This window comes from Poecilia latipinna, unplaced genomic scaffold, assembly GCF_001443285.1.
Source record: "Poecilia latipinna isolate Pla-1442-1.1 unplaced genomic scaffold, P_latipinna-1.0 Scaffold26, whole genome shotgun sequence".
NCBI lineage: Eukaryota > Metazoa > Chordata > Actinopteri > Cyprinodontiformes > Poeciliidae > Poecilia > Poecilia latipinna.
In genome coordinates, this window is record NW_015112642.1 from 85,075 (window position 1) to 103,070 (window position 17,996).

Consider the following 17,996-nt stretch of genomic DNA (forward strand, 5'->3'; position numbering starts at 1 on the left):
TGACCTTTATCTCACCACACAACTCAGCATGAACACACACAAATCATACACTGCACTGTTCTTGTGTTCTCCTTTCTGACTTGGAAAAGAAACGAGTCCTGACAGGTCAGTAGCGTGTCTCATAATCAGTGACCAGCACTGAGATATTCCTGCACATCGAAAGGCCACCAGGTCGTCCTTTTTTAGCCAAAAACCTGCTGTGTTCCTTCACTTCTCAACCTTTTCCTGTTGTTATAATTTTCACATTTCTTCTCACGTCTTCTTCGCCATCCCTCCATCAGGTTGTCTCGTTTGAGGTGGACCCCCTCAGAGCGGTTTTATCACCAGATCCTGATTCTCAACCCAAAGTGATAGAAGAAACACCTTCTTATGCTTAGTGGGGAATCGTGCCCCAAAATGTCAAATCCTGCTGTTAGTTTCTTTTCACTGATCTTACTTTATGATGATCTATGTGGACCAAAACAATAGAAGTGCTTTACAGGGCTTTAGTTTGGACACCCTATTAAATATCTATTTCATTTTCAGAAATGTTTTGTGTCTCTACAAAGAAAGTGATACATTTTAGAGGAGCAAAATTAATTTTTTTTTTCTCACATTTTTATACTTCCATTTGTGTCTCAACTGCTTCTAAAACAGTCCAAGCGCTTAAAAAACGCACCGAGCCATTCTTTTGGCAATGAGGTAATGTTTTTAGTGTTGATTAAGAAACATCCCAAATATTAAGTCACATTCAACTGGCACTGCACCGTTACCTAGCAACCCCAGCGAAGCCCAGCCCCGTTACCTAGCAACCCGAGAAGAACTCCAGCATGATTAGTCAGCAAAACATGTCAGTATTTTCTTGTTTTATCGCCTGAAATATCATTAGCTTTAAGGAGATTTCATTCTAATTTTGAATCATGAACATAAATACACGTAAATGGTGTGTGAAATTTTGCTGAATTGCTTCAAAACAGATAAGAAAAATTTGTGTGGCTGTGTAGTTTGAGGGTCAAATTTTTTTTTTCCTTTTTCTTGGTGTCTGAAAAATTAGCCATTTGAAAAATCACCTGATTGTAAAGTCATGGAGGACATGGAGGGCAAGAATGTCTGTTCTAGAGTGCAAATAGTTTAGTTTTAGACTCATCCGTTCAAAGAACATTACTGATTTTACATTGTTTTGTTTGTTTTCAATCGGACAGAAACTTCTTAGTTGAATGCAAAGAATTATACACTCACACGTTACATTTTGTAGTAAATATACAAAGGCTATATTACGTGGCAGGCAGATTTGTGACCTTCCAAAATTCCCATCAATAACAGCAGTACAACTTTAAACTAAATAAACATTAGGAGTTAGCCTTATTTAAGTAGTTAGATCAGATTAGCGGTTAGCTTTATTGTTTTAAGTGGAGTTCACTAACTGAGTCTGCTGCAGTGCAGGTAAGTTACTGACTGCTCATGACTTCACAACAGAACCCCAAAACAATTCAGGTCATGTTCAGTTTGATTTATTTCTCAAGCAAAAAGTTTTCTCAGTCAAATTTGTATTCAAATACATTAAATGTCTAAATTAAATGACTACAGCTATCATTTCTAGTTTTTCCTATACTGCTGTTTTTTCATGCACAAATATACAGGAACACTGTATATTTTTTAATTTATCTTGCTCAGTTGCATATTTCTTAGAATCTGAGAATTTCAGTCTCTCATTACTTTTTAAAATATATTTATATATGTGACAGTTGGGTTAATCTTTCATTTTGCCTGTCACTTTAATGCTGGTTCACCACAATTTCCCCAGTGAGGAACATTAAAGTCTATTTATATTCTAGTATAAATCATGTTCTCGCCTAAAACTACGAGTTTGTTAAGAAAAGATGAAACTTGGCCTTTTGGAGCGCTCTGTGTAAGATGATATATTTAAAACATGATCTTTGTTCAATAACCCTGTGACATGAAGGACTTTTTCTGAATTTTTGGGAAATTTTGATTTAAAAAATGACAACAGTTCAGCCTAAAAGTGACAGATGTATAAATGTATTTATTTCTCTTCCTTTACTGTAATTGTTAGTTGAGCTTTTTATTGTGTTTTAACTCCTTACTGCACAAAACATTAAGAGAAGATAATGTTTTTTAGAAAAAAGAAGACAATCATCTGAAATTAAACTTTAAAAACTGGTATTACAAACTCAACTTTTACTGAGAAAAGATTAGAAGGGTGAAAAAAAACATAATAAAGTCTGACCTTATATTAAACGTTGACTTTGTCTTCAGTCTTCTGTATTATTACTTCAACCTGTTTTATATTCACTCGACTCTAGTCAACGTCTGATCTTTGTGTGGAAATTTGACTTGCTTTGTTGCCACATTCTGGTGACTGGACGGTGAAAAACAACACACGGGGAGCGCCAGCTGAGTGAAAGTACAGCCTGAAAACGTTGCGTTAATGACTCATATGCCAGAGAGTGAACACCGAGCAGACAAAAGCCTTCAGGACTGTTCTGTGTTACTCTGATATGCATAATTTATTTCCTCATAATTCAGAGGGAAATATCCACTAATGCTGATCCCTGTTCTCCATGTTGTAAGTTTGCTCTGAAGGAATTCACTATCTGTAATTCTTAGTACTTTAAACACGATTAAGACAAATATGTGAAATTTGGGATGGATTAATTGGAGCTGAAATAAATTAACACACGTAAGGTTGAACCCTGGGCAAAAAATGTGTAATCTCTTCTCCTGTAAATCCATTTGGTTTACTTTTGTAGCAAAAATCCTCAAAATATTTTACCTAACATCTGAATATTCTGTAAATATAAAACATACTAAACATTACTGTATGTGCTGGTGCTGTTGTAACCACTAAAATATGATTTTCTTATCAAGCAGAGGAACTAAACTCTACTTTGATAACACAAGACAAGCTGAGCTAATTAGGCTAAGAAAAAACTAAACCAGGATAACTATGATTATGCCACCATAGACAAGCTAAAATAAAGAATGCTGAGCTAAGCTACGCTAGCCTAAAACTAAAGTGACAAAAACTACAATAAGCTATGCTAAGCTAAACCATACTAAACTAAGTATTTAGTAATAAGAAAAAGTTGATAAAATCCAAGATAAACTAGAATAACTTAAAGAAAGATAAACTATGCTAAGATAATCTAAAATAAGATGAGACAAGCTAAGCTAACCTAAGCTAAGCTACAACTCAAGCTAAATGGACAATTAGAAAGTATTCACAGCACATCGCTGTTATGCTACGGTTTAATCCAAATTTCATAAAATTTATCTCTTTTCTCCACATTCTAAAATGTGGAAAAAGTGAAGTGCTGTGAATATTTTCCACATGTAACTAAAGTAAATGAAATGAAGCCAAAGTAAAGCCGCCTTAAGCTAAGCAACTAACCTGATTAAACAGAGCTAATCACAACTAACATTAGTCAAGTAAGCTACATTACAACAACTCAAACTAAACTAAGATCATATAAAATAAAATGGATCAAACCAAGATACAAAAAGCTGAAGTAAAAATTAATGTATACTATATTAAACCATTACAAACTTAACTAACCTAATCGAAAATAAAATGAGTCAAGCCAGTTAAGCATTATTTTAAATAAATTAAACTTAACTATACTAAACATTTAAATAATCCAAACAGCCTAAAAAAGCATTAAACTACCTAAGAAATGAATCCAACACGAGCTGTTTTATTCTTCTTTAAATCAGACTCTTAATGTCTATCATCAAATTACTTAGTTATTAATTTCCCAGTGTGATCTATTGCTAGTTTGCAGTATAATTATCTTTGATTTGGTGCTGGCTTTCTCAGTAACCTACATATTTGTGTGTGTGTTCTCTTTTTGAAGTTAAATAGAGCTGGTTTGACTACAAACATGGACTGTATGGGGGCAAAACGTTCTCACGGAAAGTTGCTGCTTCTAATGGCACTAACTGTTCTGGTTTTATTTCCCCGCACAGCAAAGTCTTCCTGGCCTAAATGCACAGCCATTAATCAGTTTCTTATAAAACGAATCGTTACTTCAAACTGGCAGGCCTTAAAGGCAAGCTCTCTCAAAATAAATGTAGTCTGTGTAGAATTTGCACCGTCTGTTTTAGGTCCTGAAATATCTTTACCAGACCAGCCACTCGTGTTGTTCTGAAAACACCTGATTATTTAAAATATAACAAAGGAGAACTTTTGAAGCATTTAAGAATCAGTAAAACCCATGAACAGCAGACTTTAAAGGTTAGCCGTTATGTTTAACATGTCCAAGATGTAATGGAGAATTTTCACACCATTTTTAGCTTTATTCCTCAGTATTCTGACCATTTTTAAAAAACGTTTCCTTCATGTTTGAAACACCTCTATTCTTAGTTTTATAACCGTTTCTAGTAGCTGTTTGACTGAAAAATCTTACAGTACATGTTAAATATTCCCAGCTATATTATGTTTGATGCTACTTGTCAGATTTGCTTTTATCTCAACTTGGCATTTCCCCCTCAGTGCCACCAAGAATGATGTAAAGCAGCTCCTCCTGTTCTTGCTGCTTTTAATGCTTCCTAAGACCAAATGTAATTTGCCCTGAATTCACTTGCTGCTTCCCAATTTAGTTAATGTATCCTTCTGAATGGATTTGGATTGAATTAGCACCGTAATAAACAAGAAACCAACTCTGATCCTGCTTTAAGAGCAAATGAAAGAAATGAGGATGTTTATCACAGTAAGCATTAATCGGTTTAACTGTCAAATCCATTGATTTTTTTATTACTTTCTATTAGTCCTCCACCCAATTAATATTGATTTAAGCACCTTCAATTATGTCAGATGAATTTTAAAGGTTTAATTACATGTTTTAAAATGCCAAGTGAGAAAATCATGATCAGACTAAATCAGGTGGTGCCAGGATTTACTGCCTTCATTCATCCACCGTTCTCAGTTTAAACTCGGTGATAAAAAGCTGGGGATCCAGCAATTTAACAGAAACCTTATGTAAGAAATTGCCTTTTTCTCTCTTTTTTGCAAAGTCTATCAATTTTGTTTGTTTTAAATGAGAAGTTTTAAAGGGGACCTATCATGTAAAATTCACATTTTGCACATTTGTGTGCTTTCTTTTGGGTCTCAACTGCTTCTAATGACAGCACAAGCACTTAAAGGGTCAAAATTATGCATTTCTAGGCACATAGTTCTATTTTATAACATAATCAGATAACTATGTTAACTTTAGTTGTTATTAAAATGCTATATATATATATATATATATATATATATAACATGAGTTAAAAGAAATTTGTCTTAATGTAAGACCTTGAAATTGGGGCTATGTCTCTTTAAGAAGCTTCTGCTCTTTCTGGCACTCCACCTTCAGGAAGTCATCACAACATGGCTCCTCTATTTACCCTTTTGCAACGTTTTTACCAGCGTTTCACTGAAAAGTAGTTCCTATAACTAGTTCAGCAGATGCACAGTTCTATCAGGTTGTTGCTAATTGCTGCTGGCTAGTCTGAAGGAGCTGAGTGGGGGTGTAACCATTAAGGGTTCATGATTATTTTTATGTTTTTGCCAATTAATTTTTTTGATCTACGCTTTGTTTTTTCCCTAAATGTGTAAATCTGTCTGTTAATGTATTTCTTGTTTTAAATGTTTGTTTTTTTTACCTCTGCTCCTTCATTTTCCAGTGAAGAACTTTGAATTATGTGAGCAACTGGACAGGGTCTGTAAAATGAACGTATCCAATAAAAAGCCAATATTATCAATAAGTGATCATTAAATTAAAGGACCTAATGAAAATATGTTGCTTAACTGGTATCCATGCAGTTGCTGCAAAGAGTTGCTGATTTCCTCTAAATAAAATGCACCAAATGATTCTAGAGTGTTTTCCTTTTATTGGAACATTCAAAATGAAGAAACATTTTTTACAAAATTAATTACTGATAGCAACAGATACGACTTTAAAAGGTTTGAAGTATAGATTGAGCAGTAAAATTTAAGATAAGGAAATAATAGTGCGAGAATGAGGTTGAATGTAGAAGGTCGAAAGCGAAGATACTGGATAGGCCTGAAGCATCTAAAGTCATACAAAGCCACTGATTTTCAGCATCGTTACTGAGCGTGCTCCTGCAGCCGGAGGTTATATCTGGACGTCATGTGCATTTTCTTGCTCATTTGCTCTACAGACTTGACCCAAGTCCCATTTCCTGACCAGTCAGAGCTGGTTGCTTGCTGCATAAGGCGTTTGAGGTCTGATCACCATGAACGCTTGGGACCGTGTGTTTAATGTCCTTCTGTTTTCACCTGCACCTTTACTTCTTGCGGTAGTCGTCTGCGTAGGCTCTGTGGTCGTCCTGCTCGGGGAAACGGTCTCCGTAGCTCCGGAGGATGTCCTGCAGGCTGGGCGTACCCTGCGACTGAGGCGGGTAGGCCATATAAGGCTCTTCCTGGCCGCTCTGGTAGGGCTCGGCCTCGTACTGGTCTTGTCCGTGTTGCTCAGACTCTTCTGTTCTCTGACTGCGGTCCTCCTGAATGTGAAGTTCAGCTTGGGGTTGAGCTGGTTCGTAGCGACGCAGGCGGCAGTCACGGTCGTACTCAGGGTCGCAGTGAGGGTTGTCTGGCTCCAGGACGCCTCTGCGGTCGCTGTCTGTGTTCTTATGGGGTTGGTAGGGATCAACGGGGTAGGGAGTACGGCGAGGAGCTCCGGAGTGAGTTTGGCTAGGTCTCACTGGGAAGCATTCGTGGTCGTAACCAATGTAGCAGTCGTGGCCATCTTTGGTTTTACCTGGAGGTCCCAGAAAGTGACGCTCCTCCTGGGGCGGCTCCTCGTAACTCGGGTTGGAAAACGGGTACTGCTGCCTGGGTGAGGGAGGATTGTGACGATTCATGGCTTCCCGGACAGCAGAGAAAGGGTCGTTAGGGTTAGACTCAGGAGCAGACATGCGTGGAGCGTATGGGTCGTTATCCTGAGCTTGAGACATGAACTGACGAAGAATGTTGTACGGATCGGTAGACTGAGGAGCGGCTGGGGTCGGATACTGTCGGTACATTGCGTAAGGATCTGTAACTCTGTTAGCATTAGCATAAGCATCCCTAAACATGGCATAAGGGTCATTCTGCTCAGCTGGACGAGGAGCTGCGCGAATAGACGCTGCTTCGTCTCGTTCATCGCCTCTGTACTCTTGTGGGGGGGAAGAGAATCTGGTAGCAGTCAGAGGATTGCAGTTGTCTTCATAAAGAGGGTTGCAAGATCCAGGACCAGTGTGGGCTGAATGGTTGGGAGCACGAGGAGCCTGTAGGAACAGATAAGTAAAAAGTTAAAGTGACAGCAGATAACATGTCATGAATTGGCAATATATTGACAAAAAACATACAAGAAGAGAGGCAGCATGGGAACAGTGAGGGTCCCGGAGAGGATCACAGTTGGAGTACTGATGGTGGAGACCAGAAGGTGCCTTTTGAGCTAGTTTAGCTTTGCAGGCTGGGTCTTTCTTGGGGTCACAGCCCAGGTGTCTGTATGATGGGAGGTGTCCGGGGGAGACACGATACCCGTAGGCAGCTCTGAGGTGGTACTGCAGACACTCAACGTCATCTGAAGAGCAGATACTCAGCAGCTCCGCCTTCTGCTCCTGAAAAAACGAGAAACAGAGACTGACACGTTGTCTCAACGCAAGAAAAACTATCCTTATGCTTTTACTTAATGATACAAGACTACACTGGTTTGTTTTCTTAGAGCCAATCAAGCTAAAACTCAGCCAATTTCAGTTACCATACAACTTCAACTTTAAAGTGTATCTAACACCCCTGAGAAAGTATAACCCCGCCCCTGACAAATTTTGTACAATTCCACCTAAGTGGGTGGAGCTAAGAGACACTGAGGGGCGTGGCCAAATGTGGGGATGGGTGGAGGGGTAAGGAGGAAAAAAAGCACTGTTACTAACTTATAAACTTTGTCATCATGTTTAGTATCTTTCCAGACCCCTCTAGTGACTTTTTATCAAAAAATAAAAAAAAAACTGACAAATCTAACGACTTTAATCTGAGTTGTTAGAGTTTTTTATTGAGTCAAAGCTCTGCAGCTCAGCTCAGTCCTGAGCAAGAAGCAAGTGTTACTGTGAGCCCCTCCCACTTCCTGTCCTGCAGTCAACCTGATTGTCGTCCATCCTGCAGTACATCAGAGCAGAGGAGACCCTTTCCACTCCCTGTTTACATTGCAAATAAAAAAAAGTTGATTTGGTGGGTTAGTTACTCTGTCCACATGATGGAAGACACATCTTACCTTGGTAAGGAAGGACACTGCAGATGGAGCGAAGTAATAATGGGCCGGCTCCTTCGACTGAGCAGCAGCACGGACATACAAAGAAGCGGGGGCCTTAACTGGTGCTGTGGGGGCAACAGGGACCACCAGGGGCAGATAGGGGCTCTTACCCTGGACTAGAGCCATATACAAGCAGTGAGTATCCTTGGTTGGGTCACATGTTTTTATGGGGGCTGGTTTAGGGGGCTCTGGTTTGGATTTGGGCTGGCCTGTGTAAGACGCCACGCAGTTGGGATCGTCAGAGTCGGCGCAGGACTTGTATATCTCCCCCAAGTGGTGCAGGTAGGCCTTGTAGGAGCGGCGCGCCTCAGCACGGTTCTTGTTCTGGAGATAGGCCAGATAGATCTTGTCCATTTCATGAACCTGGAGGTGAAGGGGGTTATTAGTGGTTCGCTCCCTCTATTAGCTTAAAGTACAGAAAAACAGGTACATAGATGGTGTTTTAAATCCATTACAGCATGAAAATATAGCCCTGGTTTTGTTACAGGAGAATTATTTTGGTGTGATTGGTAGCGCTATTGCCTTGAGGCAAATAGGTCCCGGGTTCAAATCCCGGCTTGATGTCCCACAGTCCAAAAACCTGATTCTTAGGTTAATTAGTGTCTCTAAGTTGCCCTTTGATATGAGTGTTAGCATTATTGTTTGGCCACTGCGTAGCATGTCTCTCGGCCAGTGACCACAGGTCACCACCTGTTCAAACTCTGAATTGAGTTTCTTCTGTAAAAATATGTCTGAACTATGAAGCTTGAAACAGTCTGGGGTTTTCTGAGTGATTTGCCAATACTCCATTATTGTTCATCAGATGTTCTGCCTTACTCTTTGCTCAATTCTCCAAACGGCAAGTCGAATCTAGTCTCTTCCGGTGGTGGGTAGATGTCTTTATACTCTATTTGAGTCATATTTCTTTTAGTTTTCTCTATTCGCTCTGATGTTTTCTAAACTATTACGTCGCAGTATTTGCTGTGGAACTGTCAGTGTCATGGACTTCAGATTAACCAATTTTGCAAATTCACAATTTTAATTTTGTACAATTTTGCACTTTTGTAGTACAAGCTCAAGGATACCAAAGCTACAGGTGGATAACTCAAAACATTTGGTTTTTGTGTGTATTAACCCAAACAATTCATTACACCGTCCATCAGAACTTCTTCACTGTGCCTCAATAAATGTTATTTTTCTCGTAAATGTTCCCACATCTTTGGGGAAAGTCCTTTTTATTTGCATGATACAATTCAACCTTCGGCAATGTCAGGAAGGATTTACCAAGAGACTTTGTCTGACTGAAGGTCAATACAGAAATGACAGTAAGCTGCAAATAACACTAAAAATAACTTTATTCTAGATATGAATTTATTGTCTGTTGTTTTTGCTGGCAGTAGCATTGTGCCACCTTGTAAGCGCTGTGAGCTACCTGTTAGCTCCTTAATGACAATAGTGTACTGTTTCGAATGGTATTGTTACATAAATAATTTGGCTTTTTTTAACATTAATGTCATCAGGAACACGTGATCCAAATATATTCAGTGACGTTCACGACGCTAGCATTAGCTAACTCGCTAACCATGCTAAGGCCTTATTTGCAAGGCGCGTTCATTAATATTGGTTAACATTTTCTGGCTCAAACATGTCAGTCTTCTGTTGATGACATTGCTAGATAATGGCATCTCTGCTATCTCCAAAAATGGCTTCCACTCTATAGAGCTTTGGAACGTTCTTGAAGGGGGGCGGGGCCTGAAGGGCCTCATTTGCATTTAAAGAGACAGTACCAAAACAGTTGCTCTCAGCCTGTGGAGCCACAATAACGAGAAATTCACACCAAAGTACCGCAGTTCCACTTTATTTAGACAACTTAAAATGAAAAAAAGGATTTAAAAGATACGTCCAATAGGAAATTTTAGGTGGTTTGCAACTGTAGTCTTTTAAAACCTTTGTAAACTTGGTGCCAGTAGCCAGCAGGTGTGTAATGCAGACAGCTTCATTTGTGTGTGTTAGAGCTGACTCACTGCCTCCTGGTTGCCGTTGTCTGTGAAGTACTTGTACCAGGCCCAGAAGTCGGAGTGCTGTTTGTACCAGCTGATGTTCCTGCGGTTACGGATCAGTCTCCTGTGGGAAGCTGCAGCTTCTGCCTTTTCCTGGATGCTTTCCCCCACTGAGGCCAAGACACAGACAAGAATTAGATTCACTTGATTTTATTTAGCTGTATCAGAGTAAGTTTGCTCCTTTTATTTATCTTGCTCTACTTCACAACATGCATACAATCCCAACAATAACTGTAAGATTTATGGTTGTAATATGAGGAAAAGATAAAAAAGCTTCAGGGAAATTGATAACTTGTATATAAAAACTGCTTTAGGTCATTAAGTGTATTGTAAGGTAGGGATCCTTAGCCCTGACTTCCCTTTAGGAGCCACCTAATGAGTCCAGCTGTGTGTAATTATATTGCAGTATAAATCATGCTGAGACGAAGAATGTCTTCTGAACAGAGGAGTCTAAAAGCCTTCAACCAGATTCTGGTTTTTATAAAAACCTAAATCTTTACCACATTGTTTAAAGAATTATCGCACACACAGGACTGCTTTCAGAAAAGTTTTCTTCCACATGAACGCACAAAAAAACTCCCCTGATTGTTGTCTTAAACATGTCAAACCCATAGGGGGCAGTGCAAACCTGTCAGCCAATCAGATTGCTTCAAAACAACCACAACTTCATGCTGGGAAATAAACATGGCCGCCATGTTTATGTTACTCTCCACATTGATCACAGACAATAACCTGACATCCAGTACGGCTGAGGTAGCAGTGTTGTAGAAGTAAGAAATACTGCCACCTGCAGGTGGGAGTTAGCATCACTTAAACCCAAAGTTTTTGACTATATTTGCAGAAAATTTATCACAAAAAATTGTGATGATCTGTTGATTTTGCATGAATTTGCACATTTTCAAAAAACAGTATGGATGTATTGATGTAACTTAGCAGAATACAGATAAAAATTACTTTGATTTGATTGATAAAATAACCTAGCAGGTTTCCTTTCGGCGTCCCTCTGGAATCTACTAGTACTTTTTCATCAATAAGGAATTTTTGCCTAAAAACGAGCTCTTATATCTTGCTGAAAAGTTACTTGTAAGCTAATTTTGTCTTATTTCAAGTGTTTGCACTAAGAAGTAACAATGGAAGATAAAACTGACATATTTACCATCTCCTTTGGACTTTTGCAGAATCGGCCCTGCAGACAAGAATGCTGCAAACAGAAAAGCAAAAGTAGATGTCATGTCACATCCAGAAGTTAGTTTGGGAAACTTTCCAGGATTTTTAATTTGCCTGTAATGCATCGATAATATGACATTAAACCTCAAACACTTAGAGGCTGGTATCATTGATGAAGTAGGCCAGAGGTAATTGGCTCAGCCTGGAGCGCTGCATCGGCAGCTCTTTGTAGATTTTATGGGGACGCCTGTAGCATCAAGCCTCCCGCTGCGCGTCCAAAACGCTGCGTGTGCACCAACCCATATTTGTTTGTGCGCACATGTGCATCGCACAGTTTGACCCCCAAACAGCGAAGGGGAACAGCAGAATCAGCTCCTGGTTCCTTTCATCTCTCCGGGGGAAAGGTGTTAATCCCTTACAGAGGGGAGGAGGAAGAGGAAGGGAAAAGAGCTTAAAAAGGTCTGCAGATTCAGGATGACATGGCAGAGGTCCAAAGGAAACATCTATATGTGTTTGGAGAAGGTTTGATGGAGGAGGCCAGAAGGTGCAGATGAAAGCTACACTGCTAACAAACTGTTACAAAACTGATGAGTTTTCCTGTGAAGATGACAGATTTTAAGTAACTAACTCTACCAAAAAGAAATCTGACATTTAACTTGCAGCTGAATTACATTAGTAATCTGTTAAGTGGAGGTGCAGTGGTTTATCAGCGCTGATTTCCTTAATTCTGGGAGATCGGTGATTGATTGATTTTTACATGTGAAGCCGATCTTATCTACTTCAGTAAAAGATCGACCTCTGAACCACCAGGTCACGTCTGGATGTTTACTGCAAACAACTGTCTGAACTCAGCAACTTTCTCTAGCAACATTTCAGCCAAAAAAGATTTAAATCGGCTTCTGAAGGATCGGTAATAACTGCAACCGGTGCAGCACTGCTGTTAAATCCATAAAAATTAAGTGTCAGTTTTACATAACAGTGTTTTATATAATAATATAATGAGCACCATAACATCTGTGATTTGACATACAGGAGCATCTATTTTTTACAGTGTAAATGAAAGGGAAGGAGAAGTGAAGGAGGCCGGTGGTGATGAAGAGGAAGAGGAAGGGGGTGGGAGCGCCAACACGCCTCTGTGTATCCGCTGGATTGTTCTTTACAAGCTTGTAAAAAGAAAGAAAAAAGCGAGTTGCACATCTGGAAGCAGCCGGGCTTTAATGCTGACAGGTCCTGATTTTTTAACAGGAACGATGAAAAGAACCGGTTAAACCGTCTGAAAGTATTTCAAAAAGAGGAGAGGGAGAAAAGGCCGTCAGGTCGGGAGCAAACTGGAAACAGGTGGCGGAGGAGATGAGATGTTTATTTATGGGCGTCAGAGGAGATGAACGAGCCGCGGCGACGACGTGGAGGTCAAAGGTCTCCACCAACAGAACCTTCAGATGAGCAGCTACAACTCATCATAAGTGTCATTTATGTAGAAGAAGCAGATTTATTTAAACTAACACAAAAAAACAAGGCCACAGGCGAAATTATTTACTTTTTTTGTTTTAAAACTGCTTAGCAGCTTTCAGTTAGTTATCCATGACACTTTCCAAAATGGGAAAGATAAGAAAACATTCCATTTAGGTTCATGTTCATAAACAGGGAATATCTACATTCAAAGCAGTAAATATGAAAGTTAAACCCACTGGAGCCGTGAGAACAAAACCAGCCCAGTTCATCTTAGACGATAAAATCTCCAGAGCTCATTACTGCTGCAATAATCTGCATTTATTTGAAGGTTTTGTTCTCATGTTGCCATGTCATGTGGAGAGTCCTGTACATGAGCGCACATCGTCATTAAACTTCGGCATTTAGCTACAAAAAGCTTCGCTGCTTTGATGTAAAACCTCTAAATTATAACAAATTAAAGACAGAAGAGGCTGAAATGAACCAATAAACTTTCTGCTCCACTAAAACGCCTCATTTACCCCGAGGGGTTTTAACCTGCTGACGTGGCGATTCATCACCGAGTCAAAACCAAAAGACGCTTTTTGTCCCTGATCCATAATTAATACAGACCTGATCATTCACCTGTTCCATCACTCCGACAGGTGTGATCTAATTTACACACAACGCTCCTTCTCAATCTTCTGATGTTGGAATTTACAGGCATTTTCTCTTAAATACTCTGATGGAAACTGATGATTAAAGCGCATTTTTACTCTCCTGCGATGCAGAAACACCCTGAACTATTCAGCAGTTTGTTTTAATGAGAAATGCTCCAACTTTTTAAAACAAATAATTCACAAACTCTCTGCTTTTGTATATTAAAGTGAAACTTTCAGATATGATCAGATTGTCTGACAAAATAAACAACTTAAAACAAACGTTTGTTGTCTTTTGAGGCTTTCTGCGCTGCTAGCTGACATTGTACGAACCCAGTGATTAATTTATAATAATAACAGATTTGATTTATAATCATTAATTTAAAGCTGACATTTAGATGGTGAAAAAAAACTTCCCTAAACTTTTAATGCCAGAAATCGTTGGAGATATTTGCTTCAGAGACGGGTAGAAACTAATTACATTAACTTTAAAAATATTTACTTTTAGGATTATCTTTACTCTTACTTGAGTAAAATTTCTGGATACTCAACCCTCTGTGAGTAACTTTTCTATCAACCACATAATTGTTAAATTTGACATTTAAAAATAAGTTAGATTATTGGAAATAAAGCAATTTTAAAATTGTGCTAAGTTGTTCTTTGGCTGCAAAACTGCAATGGAAATGAGTCACATGACCAACAACAGGATGTTACTACTGGCGGAATCAACGAACAAGAAGACAACAGGAAGTGGTAGGAGGAGGATGACGAAGCAGGTTTCTAATGACTTATTGAGTTTGTTTGTTTTTTTGGGGGTTTTTTTACATTTTTTGCGCTCATTCGTAATAGAAATGCAGCTACAGACACAAACCAAAAGTTTCGTTAAAGTTTTATCAGTTCTACAGTGAAAGAAATTGAATTGGAAAAAATATTTCGCCTGGTTTTGTTACTTGTATGAATTAATTTCAGTTTGGTTTTTAAACTCTCCACGTAACTTTCTACTTTTGTCCGTCTGATGATGTAAATATTAATTGATGTTTTCATCAGTTATTCACTACTAGAGGAGACTTTTTACCAAACGCTTTTTTACTCATATTTTTCTTGGATGGATACTTTTTAATTTTATTACAAAGTATTTCTACTCTTACTTTAGACAAATTTCTGGATTTTCTACCCACCGAGTGAAAAACAAACATGTTTTCACCAAACAGACACACACCTGCAGTTTGTGTTAAAGTTTCATAAGTTTTTATTATTATTGAAAGAAACTGATCTGGGAAAAAATAAAATTTGCCTGATTTTGTTATTTTCATTTTTGACTTTAAAATAGAAACATTTCCACATACCTTTCTACTCTTGTCCAACTGATGATGTAATATTTAAATATTAATTAATATTTTGGTCATTTACTCAGTTCTTTTGAAGACTTTTTACCAAATACTTTTTTACTTCTACTTTTTACTTTTACCATAGTAAAAGTATGTTAAAGTAGTGCTGCTCTGAGATGCTTCTGCAGCTGCAGTTACTCATTAAAGCTGAATATTGCAGCACACTGATGCTGTACTCACCAGGCAGCAGCATCACAACAAGAAGGGAAGTGATCCAAACAGCGAAGCAGCTCCTCCGTTCAGCCATGACTGGACTTCTTCCACTTCTACAAGAACCACAAAATTGAAGGCTTACTTTTAAAAAAAAATCACTTTGATTTTTTAACCAAATTCAAACCTAATTGCAATAATTAGGTTGTTAGATGAAACATTTCTCGTCTCTCGCTGCTTCTTGCCTGGACTTGTCTGGACTTTTGGCCTTTAATACCAAGCCTTTGTCATCGTAACATCAACACCAGGCGTTTTTCCACATAAACAAACTTTCATCTGCGTTTGAAACCTTGGAAATTACCCAAAACTCCTGAGGTAAACACAGGCTTGGCCTCTTACCTGGTGGTTATTCTGACTCTGCTGCGTCCGTCTGGAGTGGGAAGAAGCCGAAGAGACTCCGGATCTCTGAGTGTTTTTTTTCCAACTGGGAGTCCTGGTGAGCTCCTTACAGACTGCCCAGAATGAACGAACTGGGAAGGTTTTTAACTGGGAATGTCGTCTCAGGCACACATGGACCACCTGAGGGGATGGAGGGGAGCCGCAGCAAGATTGGCTCGAGGTTTGGGGCCAATGAGGCGTCTAGCTGGAGCTCTAATTAAAGGCAGGATAGAAGAGAGCAGGAGGAAAATACATGGAGACGTGGAATAATAGACTGAAAAAAGAGGTTACCTTTGTTTAATTTAGGGCTGCAACTAATGATTAATTTAGCAATCGATTATTCTGACAATCGATTAATTGTCAGGATAATCGATTATTCTTACGATTAATCGTCACATTGTGCAAAGTTTCCATTTAACTACAGAAGCCTTTTTTTATTTGGAAAACTTTTGCAGCTAAATGAAGTTGTAAAGTGCTGATACCAGACTGAATGGTGAATGTTTACAGGAAGAGGTCGTTCTTTGTCAATATTCTCAAAAATCAGTTAAATAACGTTAAACTGCAACAGGTTAGTCAAAAATGACAAAATACTAAAAATGTTTCTGCCTGTGAACTAGAATGACATTATAGATAGAAAAATATCAGCACATTTCTGCCAAAAAAACTAATTTGGAAGAAAAAAAACGTCAAATTTTGAGATTAATCTCAGAAACTTTTGAGAAAAAAACATCTGAAATTTATGAGTTTCAAAAGTCCAATATGTACAAGAAAAAAAACTTTGAAATTTTGAGTTTGATCTTCAAAATTCTCTAGAAAAAGCGAGTTCATTTCTGAGCTTCAAACGTCAAACATTTTTGAGAATAAAAACTTTGAAACTTTTGGGTTTGAAATTCGAAAATTTTCAACTTTTCGAAATATTGAGTCAAAGATTTCTGCCTTTTGAAACTCAGAAATTTCCAGACATTTTCTAGAAAATTTTCGAGTTACTTCTTGGAAATGTGCAACTTTTCAAACTCAGAAATGCCCAAAGGTTCTCATGAAAATTTCTGAGTTTTTGCTAGCAAAGTTTAGATTTTTCAAAGTCAGAAATGTTCTATATTCTCAGAAGTCACTTAAACTGCAACTGTTGCAGCTTAGTGGAAAATCATATTACGAAAATCCTAAAGCCTTTTTAAAAAAACACAAGTGGCTTTGTGACGACCAACGATCCAAAACAAGGAAAGCAGAGATTAACGGGAGGGCAGTGGTACGGAAAAACAAAAAGAAAGTGAAGGCAGTTAGGAGCCACATAAGCAGTTTTTAGGGACCTCACGGCGCCGAACCACAGAGGAACCACCAGGCACAGCTGGTCCACATATGGGGACTATGATAATACACAGTTTCCTCCACGCTTAGTCTGTTCAGACTTGCAGCCTCGTAAGAAACACAGGTACACACACACACACACACACACACACACACTGCAACCCGAACAGACGCATGACGCAACATCACCATATCTGATAGACGGGAGGCGATAATCCAGTTTTGATGAGTTTTAAAGCAGCTACAGATATTACTTTATGATCTTTTTGAGAGAATTTTAACGTAGAGATGAATATTACTTCCATGCAGAATTTGATTTTATCCCAAATAAATCATGTTTTAAACATTATGTTATAGTAGTTTGGAGAATGATGCATTTTTCTCACCATTTCTTTGGATGTTTTCAGGGTTTTCATGCAAATATCCATAAAAGACCACACTTTCTTTTCTAAAAAACAACTTTTTCTGTGTAACTGTCTAATGAATGAGTTAAAAAGCTACAAAAATCAGTATTATTAATTCAATGAGAACTTAGTTTATTATTTGGCTTCATGTTTCCTAAAAAAAAAAAAAGTTTTACTTAATACAAAAACAAACATTAAATGGAAAATATCACACAAAATTCACATTTTGCCTGTTTTTGTATTTCCATTTGGGTTTCTACTGCTTCTGAAAACAGCTTAAGTGTTTAAAAAACACAACCAGAAATTTTGGTAATAAATTAAAAATTTTTGGTTTCAAAAGCTTCCGGAAAGTCACAGATCAGCAGGCACTGTCCCTCACCTAGTAACCCCAGCCCGTTACCTAGCAACCTACCCATCACCTAGCAACCCAAGTAGAGCCTCCAGCACATTTGTTCAGCTATTTTTACTGCTGTATGCTATTAGTTACCCAATTAGAACTAATTTCAATCTAATAAATCATTAATCTACCACTCTACAATTAATTTACTACTTTCGGAGTATATCAATTGCTAGCTTTTTAAATGTAGCTAAACTTTTGTTTTTCTCTCTAAAGCAGTTTACCTCGTGTATAAATGATCCTGTAAAAATAACTGCCTGTTTTGACATTTTTGGGGGGAATTAAACGAACAAAAACCAGCTTTATTTCTCCGTTTCACAGCAGCTT

General features: G+C 38.3%; 1 protein-coding gene across 1 annotated transcript; it reads right to left on the reverse strand.

Annotated features, from left to right (window-relative positions):
* Positions 1–5,848: 5,848 nt before the first annotated feature.
* and1 (actinodin1) lies at positions 5,849–16,220 on the reverse strand. The gene is made up of 7 exons (XM_015038133.1): positions 15,525–16,220; positions 15,156–15,241; positions 11,490–11,534; positions 10,298–10,443; positions 8,256–8,657; positions 7,351–7,605; positions 5,849–7,269 (listed from the first exon to the last, which is right to left on the reverse strand). Exons 2-7 carry the CDS (start codon positions 15,220–15,222, stop codon positions 6,289–6,291), a joined length of 1,896 nt encoding a protein of 631 aa, XP_014893619.1. The 5' UTR covers positions 15,223–15,241; positions 15,525–16,220; the 3' UTR covers positions 5,849–6,288.
* Positions 16,221–17,996: the final 1,776 nt, after the last annotated feature.

Bases quoted from the DNA above. Each gene is read 5' to 3' on its own strand.
- and1 (XM_015038133.1), bottom strand. From the start codon at position 15,222: ATGGCTGAACGGAGGAGCTGCTTCGCTGTTTGGATCACTTCCCTTCTT. The intron at 10,444-11,489 runs GTAAATATGTCA...TCTTGGCCTCAG, and splicing joins GCAAAAGTCCAAAGGAGATG to TGGGGGAAAGCATCCAGGAA. The intron at 8,658-10,297 runs GTGAGTCAGCTC...CTTCACCTCCAG, and splicing joins ACAACGGCAACCAGGAGGCA to GTTCATGAAATGGACAAGAT.